Genomic DNA, 11450 nt, shown 5'->3' with positions numbered 1-11450 from the left:
CATGTAGACTGCCAGTCCAGCACAGGAAGGGCCTAGTGATTTGTGGCAGGCATGAGTCTGGGTACTCTGGTTGCAGGGACGGAAACTCAGTTCAATAGAAAAAGAAACAGAACTGGTTTGCATGCCTGAATCTTGGTAATGTCAGTTATGTGTGTCCCCAAGTCAAAGGCTTTTATCTTTTTCCTCGGGGAGACTATTGTTGGATAAGCCTTCCCAGCCAACAACTTGATCCCTCACTGAAATAACCCCTAAGATTTGTAACCCCAGAGAAAGGCCCGTTCTGTCCTGTCCCTGCCATAACAACTCTGGAGATCTGTGATTGTTCTACATAGGTCACATGTCTACCATTTGGCTCACTCGCTATGAACTGGATAGGGATGGATGACATGGTTGACCTGCCCCATTACATAAAAGGCTGACAAGGCCTTGGCTCTGATACCAAATGGTCCTCTGCCTGGAATGCCTTCCCCCTACATCTGTGTGTCTCTCCTTTTATGTTCTGATCTCAGCTGACCTGTCACTTCCTCATACCTGACCCAGCAATCTCTCTAAACTCGCCCTCTGTATTCGGATTAGTGAATACAAGTCAAATAACGGTAGTTTTAAAGGGTTCTTCCTGGGGCTGCTGAGATGACTCAGCAAGTGTAAGTGCTTGCCGTGCAAGCCTGACCTGAACTCAACCCCTGGAACCTGCTGTGGGAGCAGTGGTCAAGTCTAAAACAACTCCTGACCACCACATGCCCACTCCAGTACTCATGCATATATTATTTACTTCTCTAAACAACCTGGGGCTGTATTGCCAACTTGTGCAAATAGGGGATTGGTCTTAGCTTGTGTCTTATTCTGTTACATCTCATTAATCAAAGATAGTCTTAGCTGAGTATGGAGGCACATTGTTATAACTCCAGCACTAGATGACTGGAGGTAGGAGGATCGTGTCATCCTAGGCAGTGTAGCAACAACTCTGACAAAGTCATATGCATGAGCACCAATGGGGTGGAAGCATTGAAACCTCATAAGTCCATCAGAGTCCTAACATTGAAAGGTAGATGATGCTTTTGAGAATGGGGAACATTGGGGCTGGTGAGATGGCTCAGTGGGTAAGAGCACCCGACTGCTCTTCCGAAGGTCTGGAGTTCAAATCCCAGCAACCACGTGGTGGCTCACAACCATCCGTAACAAGATCTGACGCCCTCTTCTGGAGTGTCTGAAGTCAGCTACAGTGTACTTACATATAATAAATAAATAAATCTTTTAAAAAAAAAAAAAAAAAAGAGAGAATGGGGAACATTTGAATGCAAGTTACTAGTATGGCCATTTCAGAAAACTGGCTCTATCTACTGAAATGAAGCACACTGATGGTATCTGGATTTCCACACTGAGTTACTTATCAGTGATGTATACTGATGCTCTCTGGGACACATTCACAAGGTCCACACGACTGCTGTCCTCAGATACTTAGTAGGATCATGAGTCCAGGAGTTGGAGACCAATCCAAGAGAAAAATCAGGCATACTGTTTTCTAATATGTGTGACCACCACAAATTGAACTAACCCAATCGTCCACCAGCAGTGAGATGTACTTCATTCACGTTGAGAATGGATGAACGAGGCAACTACACAGTATGATGTGGATTGACATTAATAAAGCATAGATGCAAAGGAAGATTCAAGAACGTGCCTGCTGGGCTGGTGAGATGGCTCAGTGGGTAAGAGCACCNGACTGCTCTTCCNAAGGTCCNGAGTTCAAATCCCAGCAACCACATGGTGGCTCATAACCATCCNTAACAAGATCTGACTCCCTCTTCTGGAGTGTCTGAAGACAGCTACAGTGTACTTACATATAATAAATAAATAAATCTTAAAAAAAAAAAANAAAAAGAAACTTTATTTCCCAGCAGGGGGTGGTGGTATATGCCTTTGATCCCAGCACTTGAATCTTTGAGTTCAAGGCCAGCCTGGTCGACAGAGTAAGTTCTAGGACAGCCAAGGCTATACAGAGAAACCCTGTCTCGAAAAAACCAAACGAAAAAAGAAAAAGAAACTTTATTTCCCAGCAGGGGGTGGTGGTATATGCCTTTGATCCCAGCACTTGAATCTTTGAGTTCAAGGCCAGCCTGGTCGACAGAGTAAGTTCTAGGACAGCCAAGGCTATACAGAGAAACCCTATCTTGAAAAATCAAACAAGGGGGAGGGGTTGATTTGATTTCCCAAAGAGAGAACACCACAAGCTAGCGTCTGCATAGTAAGGAGCCCGGGGGCTTCGGGTGGACCACGGGGTGAAACTGTCGGGGGGTTTATAATTTAGTTATGGGATAAAGACATCCATTAAATGGTAAATATGTTTCTCTGTTTGAAATGGAGCCGTGCTCCATAGCCAAGGCTGGTCTGAAACTTCTGCCTTGGCTTCCTAACTGGGCTTGCAGGTTTACCACCACACCTGGCTAAGTGTACCCCGCTTTGAAGCTGCAAATCAAAAAGAAGCTAGATTCAGAATATCAAAGACCACCACCATCTCTCCTATGACATCCCAGGCTATTTGTGTATTAGTCCTTGCTGCTGCTAACCTAGAGACAATAAAAAGCAGATTCTAGTGGCCCAACAGTTAAGTCAAGGTCCTTACCCCAGGTGAGACAATACACGTTGGCAAACCCACTTTGGAGATGGGCAGTGTGCTGTGTAGTATGTGGCCTGAAACAAAACTCTTAAGCACCTAGAAGTCTGTTTTCTCTTCTGAAAAGAATCTTCTTAAATGCTCAAAGAGGTTTTCTGTGTGATCTGACTTGATATCAACCATCTGTCACTGTGCCAACACCACACGGAGAGACCTATCAAATGGCAGCTGACATTGATTATCTTGGAAATCCACTTAAAGCTAGCCTGGATTCTGTTGGAAGTTACTCTGTCTAGCCTCCAGGGTGGCAGAGTTGGAATCAGAACCTACAGGCTTAGGTTTGAGGTGACCCTGAAAAGAGATACAGTCAGGGATCCCAGGAGTCCCTGAAGAGCAGGTGGGCCTCTGATGTCCTGGCTACCCTTCCTAGCTCCATTTCTGAGGAGCAGCAAGCTTGTGCCGCAAAACCAGTCGGGCAGGTGAGGTGGCTGCTCTGTGACTTTGCACTTTGCTTTCTGAGGCCCAGGGAGGGGGAGTTGAGTCCATCTAAAGTCCACAGAGCCAGGAGATAACAGAAGATGTTTTAAGAGGGTACCCGTGGGGGAGGGGAAGAAAAGAGCAGAGGGAAGCCCTCCTGCCCCTGCCCCCCAGCCAATTCCTTGGCAGCACTTAGAGCTCATTTCCGTTATGAACTTGGTTTTTGCCTGATCCTCCCATGTTCGCGGAGGCAGGAAATTGACATTTTCCTGCTGTACCCACGTGTCAGACCCAGAACACAGGTGCTTACTTGGCACCTCACGAATCAACCAGGTTAAGAGGACCTAGTACAGAGTACCTAGGGCAGACAAACGCGGCAGTGGCACGCCCATAATCCCAGCACTTGGGAGGCAGAGGCAGGAAGGTGCTCATGACCCACTTACCTGAATAGCGAGACCCTATCTTAAAACCGAGTGTCTAGGTTACTGCAGACAACAAACTGTGTGTGTGACAAGCAGTTCCCTTCTAGAACCAATTGGGGTCTCTCAGAACAGAAAGGGACAGAGCCTTGCTGGAGCCTTCACTGCGTTAGGGGAGCCGGGCTGAGCCCTAACCCCAACTCCCCGCCATTCCCAAATTAGTCTAGGTCCCCAAGTGGGGCGGGAACGGAGATAGAGATGAGAAGCAAAGAGAACATCTGGGTTGTGATAATAAGGGCAGTGGGGACGAACGTGATGAGGGGTGAGACAGTGACCTTGAGGTGGTGGTGAGAGGGCGTGAGACAGGGAGCAGGGAAGCTACGGGGTAACCTAAGGGACAAGAGGCCCAAGACTCTCAGCGTGGCGGGTGACTGGCGCGGAGGAGGAGCTTGGTGACGCCTAGAGCGGGGCGGGGCGAGAATCAAAGGCAAGTCCGAGGGTCGCGACCTACTGATCGCCTACAGAGAGCCGGTGGAGCAGCCGCTGCGTCTCTGGTCGCTTTCCCCGAGTCAGGTGGGTGTGGAGGCCCGGAGCTGGGTGGAGGGCGCTGAACCGTGGGAATCCCGTGCAGCCGAACTGGGGACGCTGGAGGCCGGCCAGCAGTGGACTTGACCCCGGAGGCTCCAGTCTCGCGTCCCGCTGCTTTTAGGGTAGTCAGTCCTGCAGCCAGAGGCCTAGCCCTGCCACGACTTTTGTCCCGAGACATCCAGAGGACTTTCGGATCCTGTCTGGTTGCTGGCTGGGCCTCAGCCTACCCACCTGCGCAATGAGAGCCCTTTTAAAGTTGTCTCACTATTTCGAGCTGACTTAAATTCTCTTCTTTGTCACATTTCTTTACGCGCCCCGCCCCCACACCCCTCCTCACCTCTGTTTTGTTTGGCTGCATTCTGAATGAACCCTGGACCTCACGGATTGAAAGACACAGCTAAGCAGTCCGCTCTGTCTGGAGACAAACCTGCAGTCTCTGACTCCTGGCAGAGAACTGGCTGTTGGGTATTTGGCACTAATAACTCCAGGGAGAACTTGCAGCTCAGAGCCATGTAGGAACGGACTGTCTTCTGTCCCACCCTTCCCAGGCTCAACATAATCCAACTTTTTAAAGAATATAAACATGGTAAGCAAAGGGAGCCCTGGCTAGAGTCTGGACATTTGGGTTCTAATCCAGGCTGTTGGCAGGTTCACTTCCCACCTCTGGTTCCACCAGCTCCTCACCAGTTATGTTGTTGGTCAGTCTCCAGGAACCTTTCTCTTTTTTGACATTACCAGTAATTTTTTTTTAATGAAGTCAAGATGGAGATTTTATTAATAATATTTTAATGCAGGCTTAAGCATAAGGGTTAGGGGGGAAAGAAGGACTCTGAGGAAAGTCAGGCATACTCAAGTAGAAATATGGGTTTCTTAAAGAAGGGCACCATTTTCTAATAATTGTAAAAGGGTCATGGGCTGGAGAGATGGCTCAGAAGTTAATAGCACTGTTGCTCTTCCAGAGGATCCAAGTTCGATTCCCAGCACCCATGTGACAGCTCACGAATGTCTGAAATTCCAGTTCCAGGGCATCTGACACCGTCTTCTGGCTTCACAGACACCAGGCATGACTGAGGCGCACTTATATACATGGAGGCAAAACACCACATACAGATAATAGCAGCCATAACTGCTTCCTGACTTTGACCTACAGGGCTATGCACCTGAGCTCAGCTCTGCCCAGAGCACTAGACTTTGCCCAGCCTCAGGGAAGTTTATATCTATTATCTGTATGTTCTTTTCTCGGGATTCCTCAACCTGCTAAGGAAATTCCCTGGGTTCAAAGACTAACTTTGGTTCCAGATTTATAGCCTCACTATGCTTGTTTTTTAGGTTTTTGGTCTATAGAGAAACCCTTAGTATTTAATACCTAGAAATGCCACAGGGGATGGAAACCTACCTTCTTCCCCAACATCTGACTCATAAGATGCCCAGAAATGTGTTTTGAAACAAATGCATCAATTTTTTCATTTAGTCCAAAAGTTTTCATTGTTTTTTGTTGTTGTTGTTGTTGTTTTCTCACCTTCATGTGTGTCTGTGTGAGGGACTGTCCACTGGACCTGGAGTCACAGACAGCTGTGAGCTGCCATGTGGGTGCTGGGAATTGAACCCAGGTCCTCTGGAAGAGCAGCCAGTGCTCTTAACCACTGAGGCATCGGTCTAGCCCCGAGTTTTACTTTTTGAGCCAGCCTTAGCCCAGCTGGTCTCAGACTTGCCATATATCCAAGGAAGACTTTCAACTTCTGATTCTCCTGCCTCTGCCTCCTCCTCCTCAAGGTCGCTGGGATTATAAGTGTGTGCCACGATGCCTCCTTTAGTCAATCTGGGGATCTAATCTAGCTTTATGTGTACTAGGCAAGCACTCTAACCAGCTGAGCCACAACCCTAGCTCCAGCCCCAAGATCTTGTGAGGCGGGCACCCTCGTGCTTCTCTTCCAGGCGAGACTCACAGGTATTTACAGAGTAACTTCTCCAGTCATACTTGGTACATCAGGATGCCAGTCTCTGACAGTGGGGCCCCAGCATCCACCTCACCTACTGATTTTTCATTCCAGGATCTTGCGCTGAAAGACATTTCCAAAGTGCCTTGGGACAGCCTACCCCTCCAACCTACACAGCCTAGAAAAGGGCCAGTGTTAGCCTGTGGAGGGCTGGCCTGATCCAGCTCAGTATCTCCTTTGATTCTGGGATCTGCACTGAACTTGATCTCCATGGCACACCGGCTGCAGATGCGTCTACTGACGTGGGATGTGAAGGATACCCTGATCAAGCTCCGCCGCCCTGTTGGGGAAGAATATGCCAGCAAGGCCCGGGCCCATGGAGTGGTGGTGGAAGACACAGCCGTGGAACAAGCCTTCAGGCAGGCATACAGGGCTCAGAGCCACAACTTTCCCAACTATGGCCTGAGACATGGCCTTACTTCCCGTCAATGGTGGAAGGACGTGGTCCTACACACCTTCCGCCTAGCAGGGGTCCCAGATGCCCAGGCCATGACTCCAGTTGCTGACCAGCTATACAAAGACTTCAGCAGCCCTTTCACCTGGCAGGTGTTGGAGGGGGCTGAGACGACCCTGAAGGGGTGCCGTAAGCGGGGTCTGAAGCTGGCAGTGGTCTCCAACTTTGACCGACGACTAGAGGATATTCTAACAGGCCTTGGCCTGCGAGAACATTTTGATTTTGTTTTGACATCTGAGGCTGTGGGCTGTCCTAAACCGGACCCACGGATTTTCCATGAGGCTTTGCAGCGCGCTTGTGTAGAACCTGCAGTGGCGGCTCACGTGGGGGATAGTTATGTCTGTGATTACCAGGGGTCTCAGGCTGTGGGCATGCACAGCTTCCTGGTGGTAGGCTCAGAGCCTCTGGACTCCTCAGTCAGAGATTCTGTACCTAAAGAACATGTTCTACCCTCCCTCTCCCACCTCCTGCCTGCCCTTGACCTTCTGGAGGCCTCAAGCCCTATTTCATGAGTCTGATGAGGGAAGTAGCTGGGACCAAATAAACACTGGAGGCAGAGAGTCCCTTCTTTCTCCTCTCCTGCAGAGGGAGGTGTCTTGGCTCTCCCGCTGCAGCCTCCACAATCTAATCTGATCATAGAACTGTGAGGGCTTGGCAGTAGCCTGGTCTCTGAGCTCACTAAGTACTCATACCTGTGTTCCTTGTTATGTATTATTATTATGTGGTGGGTATGTGTGTGTGAACGTGTGGGATGTGTATCATGGTGTGTGTGTGGCGATCAGAAGGTGATTTGTAGACTCTGGTCTCTCATTTTTACGTGGGTTCTGTGGATCAAACTTAGATCACAAGAGTTTGTGCCATGAGTGGTATTACCTGCGCAGCTATCTCGACAGCCCCCTCTATCCCTTTTCTACCCTGCCCCCCCCCCCATTCCCTATCCACCGAGGGCCCATCCATTCACAACCAGGTACTTTTTGGCTTTTTGAGATGGATTCTCTCTGTAGCCCAGGTTAATGTGGACTTACTCTAGTCCACTCTGGCCTGGGAACTCATAATGATCTGCCTTCTGAATCAGGCTTCTGAAGGCTAGGAACGCAGATGTGAGCCACTTTCGAGAGCTAGGGAGGTAGATCAGTGGTAGAGCACTCGCCTGATTTCTGAGGTCCTGGGTTCAACTGTAGGCATGCATGGGCACACACACACAACTTATAGATACTGTTTTTACAGTAAGGGCTTTTTGTCACTGGAGATCAGAAACCCCACTGGCAAAACAAAAGGTCAAAAAAAGCTCAGAGAAGTTGAAATGGAAATCCTCTCCCCAACCTGGGAACCTCGGGGTCAGATGAGTCTAAAGTCAGGGTGCTGGGCTGTCCAATAGGGACACTGTCCATTAGCATCCTTGAGTTGAGAACACTGTAATTTACCCTAAAAAAGAACACTGCTGACTTGTGGCTGCCCTACATCACATACCCTGCTAAATTCTATACTTTAAAGCTCTCTAGTGGGCAGAGGTAGAGTGACCTTGCCCCAACTTAACATAGGAGCATGGTAGCACATGTCTGTAACCCCAGCATTCTAGAGATGGAGGCTATATAGTGAGTTCAAGGCCACAGTGAAACAATATCTTAAAACAAAAAAACAGACATGGGGCCTGGTAAGATGGCTCAGTGAGGGATATAGGGAGACGCACTGGAGAGATGGCTCAATGGTTAAGAGCACCAGCTGCTCTTCCAGAGTACCTGGATTTGATTCTCAGCACCTACGTGACAGCTTACAACTGTAGTTCCAGAGAATTGATGCCTTCTGCTGGTCTCTGCAGGAACACACATGGAGCACAGACATACATGCAGACAAAACACCATACGTATAAACAAAAATCACTTGTCAAAACACAGTGACTGGAGGCTAATCTGGGACTCCAGAGTTGGAAGGAAAGAACTCACACATATACACACAAATACACACTCCCATATGAACACACACTGTTCTCCAAAAATCTCCCAGTCATTTATCCTGGGACCACATTATACATGGCACTAAGGGGCTGAAGCAAAGCGGTGATTGTCCACCAGCCAAACTCTGTGACCACCTCAATTTGTTTACACTCTTCTGTTTGCAATCCTGGGATTGAACTCAGAGCTTTTGGCATGCTAGTTAAGTGCCCTGCCACCAAGCTTCATCCCCAGTCCTGGCAAGAAGACCATTATTCTCAGATGAACTCCTTATAGAAGAAATGGCCAAAGGACTTGCCCTTGGTCCCAGTAACATCTCCAGTCTCTTGATGCTAAGTGGAGCTATGACCGGCTTATTTCTAAGCATATACCTAAGGCTGCCAATCACCATGGAGCCAGTTACCAGCAAAGACATTACCACATCTTTAGAAACCTTTAATAATGTGCACATTCATTTATTAAGGCTAGCTCTCCTTTGCCCTCAGCTTTTCTTGCTTGCTGCTCTCCACCCTAAGAGTCATGAAATGGGGTGTTCAGCAGCACAGTGAGGGGGAATGTTTGTCACCGTTCTCACACGTAGGTCCATGCTAGAGCTCAGCCTCAGGGCCTGGGACAGATGCCAACAAGTGTGCTGCAAGCAGGTTTCCTGGAGACAGAATGTGGGAGGAGGCCACCACACTCCCACGACGGTGTTCTGGCCAAGAGTAGCCTGGCAGGTTGTCCTTCGTATGCTAGAAAAATATTCTCTTCACATGGTGTATGATGCAAGAGATCAAGAACTACTGGACTGAGAGGCTAGGGAAGGTTCAGTCCAAGCTTCTCTGCAGCAAGGCACTTTGAGGGACTGCAGTGCTTCTCCAGTTACCTGCCTGCCCAGCCATGTGCCCCATTGCACCTTGTTATATACCAGCCATGCACAAGGTACAAGGTTGGATGCCAGAGGCACAGGTTAATGAGACCTTTGAAAGGGCACAAGCATGGTGGGTTTGGGAGACTAAGGCCAAGAGAAAAGAAACAGGATCCCCACAGATGAAACATTGAAAGGTTATGTCTGAGTCTGAAGCAGATCCCCAGTGATCTAGAAGTTGCCCCGGGGAACACTCACATCATTGAGGAAAAGGATACTACCTAGAAGCATGGCCTGACCTGCGAGGGTGATGGGGAGGTGGATCTAGTCTCACTGTGGCCAGAGGTCCGCGAACGATGGAGATGAGCTGGTCGGCCACAGCAAAGACTGGGAAGAGAATCTGAGGGAAGGACGCACGGTGGATATAAAGCACCGTCCCTGAGGCAGGCTCGTAGAAGACCAGCTCTCCTGCCTGCAGGTCCAGCAGCATGCCCAGCTGTGCTGGGCACCGAAGTAGTGGCAGAGGCTCATGGTACCCATTGTGTGAGAAACAGAACTCTTGATCATAGCGGGAGAAGACCCAGGAGAAGGCATTGTGACCCAGACGGCAGTCATTGCCAGAGCCCTTTCGGGGCAGCTGATCTGAGGCCACACCCACTTTATAAGCGCAACTGTGTTTAACGTTCACTATCCAGGCATGGAGTCCAGTGTGGAAGGCAGTGGCAGCCAGGGCATTGGGCCAGTGGTCAAAGCGCTCTGGGTCATCTGAGCAGACCTTGGACTTCTTGGCAATGAAGGTCAGGGTCCTTCGATCTTCAGACAGATGTAATAAGGGGCTGACAGTCCTCTCATCGATAAGCACCTCCTCCACACCTGCCAGAAAGAGTTCTCAGGGTTGGACCGGATTCTTCCCTTACTTCATTCCTAATCTGGTCCTACTAGGTAGTCAAAGGCTTTCTTGCTACTTGCTGAGACCTCAGACAAACCATTTACTCTCTCTGAGCCTCAGTTTCTTTCTTCATCTTTAAAGGTAAGGACCAAGCAGGACTTAACACTTAGGGGATTTATAGGGTAGTCTTGGGGATTGGATAAAATAGTATGTTAAGTGTCTCATATATAATGCTTTCTGAGGAACTGTAGCCAGGGAAATAGTAGTTATTGGTCTAAAATCTTCATCTACAAACTCTGACAGAAAGACCAGAGAGAAGTGAGTTGCCCAATTCTCCATGCCAAGTTGGTGGTGGTGTCAAATGAAGACTCAATATTTTAGTATTCCCATAGTGTACTGATTTCTAGCTGATACTACCTGTGGCTTCCAGAGCTGATATCCTGAGGGCAGAACACAGAAACTAGGAAGCATGGCAGCTAAACCAAGCACCACTTGATACCAGAATCTACAACATGCAACCTGTGCTTGTATTTAATATCTCTATTCCCAGGAGAATTCCAGGAGAGACAGTCACCTCTGATGACCCAGTGTACAGTACAGAGCCAGGCCCACATTCACCACCAGTCAATGCTTTGTTGTTCTTTTGTTCCTAAGACAGGGTCTCAGATAGGGTGATGGTCAGACTAGCCTTGAACCCAGAATCTTCCTGCCTCAGCCACCCAAGTGCTGGGCTTACAGGTGCACATCACCTACTCAACCATTTAAGCTGATGCTTATTAAAGGGAAGAGTGAAGCAGATCCAGGCAGCTTCATGGTGGACTCGGGTGGACAGCATTCTACTTTTGAAAAGAAACGTGAGGTTTCCAATAAATGGTAAAGAGCTGACCCAGAAAGGCAAGACGTAAGGAAGATATGCCTTAAAGGAACATAATTGATTCTATACCTAACCACAGAGAAATGGTAACGGCTTAGACATGGGAAGGATCCGGTCCAACTGTACAGCCTTGGCCCTACCGAGCAGCCTGCTTCCAACATCACTGGCTACCAAAGCTACTATCACACATTCACCAATGCCCAGTGTAACCCAACAGCACCCCCAAGCCCCAACACACACAGGCAGGCGGGCAGGCAGGCAGCAGGCAGGCAGGCAGACAGGCAGGCAGGCAGCAGGTAGGCAGGCAGGCAGGCAGGCAGACAGGCAGGCAGGCAGACA

At 49.0% G+C, this 11450-nt stretch overlaps 2 protein-coding genes across 5 annotated transcripts in view; one reads left to right on the top strand and one right to left on the bottom strand.

Annotated features, from left to right (window-relative positions):
- The first annotated feature begins 3985 nt into the window (after nt 1-3985).
- On the top strand, nt 3986-7523 carry Hdhd3 (haloacid dehalogenase like hydrolase domain containing 3). Of its 3 annotated transcripts, XM_029540127.1 has the most exons (3): nt 3986-4083; nt 5950-6046; nt 6150-7523. In XM_029540127.1, the coding sequence occupies exon 3, from the start codon at nt 6306-6308 to the stop codon at nt 7059-7061; it is 756 nt and encodes a 251-aa protein (XP_029395987.1). In that variant the 5' UTR covers nt 3986-4083; nt 5950-6046; nt 6150-6305; the 3' UTR covers nt 7062-7523. The 3 variants fall into 3 exon arrangements, with proteins under 3 accessions (XP_029395987.1, XP_021056711.1, XP_029395988.1); XM_021201052.2 differs by lacking the exon at nt 5950-6046 and having other exon boundaries at nt 3988-4083; nt 6150-7187; XM_029540128.1 differs by lacking the exons at nt 3986-4083; nt 5950-6046 and adding an exon at nt 4090-4684.
- A 1408-nt stretch (nt 7524-8931) lies between these two features.
- Bspry (B-box and SPRY domain containing) overlaps nt 8932-11450 on the bottom strand; it is an 18553-nt gene continuing 16034 nt past the window's right edge. The window contains exons 6-7 of one of the 2 annotated variants that reach the window (XM_029539469.1): nt 9648-10221; nt 8932-9232 (exon numbers count right to left, since the gene is read on the bottom strand). In XM_029539469.1, the coding sequence (XP_029395329.1) occupies nt 9019-9232; nt 9648-10221 (788 nt within the window). In that variant the 3' untranslated portion in view covers nt 8932-9018. Of the gene's footprint in view, nt 10222-11450 lie in introns of both variants that reach the window. The other variant, XM_021201173.2, reaches the window with a different exon arrangement.

This window comes from Mus pahari, chromosome 6 (assembly GCF_900095145.1).
Source record: "Mus pahari chromosome 6, PAHARI_EIJ_v1.1, whole genome shotgun sequence".
In the NCBI taxonomy this organism is placed as follows: Eukaryota; Metazoa; Chordata; class Mammalia; order Rodentia; family Muridae; genus Mus; species Mus pahari.
This window is presented reverse-complemented; position numbering and strand designations above follow the sequence as displayed.

Bases quoted from the DNA above. Each gene is read 5' to 3' on its own strand.
- Hdhd3 (XM_029540127.1), top strand. From the start codon at position 6,306: ATGGCACACCGGCTGCAGATGCGTCTACTGACGTGGGATGTGAAGGAT.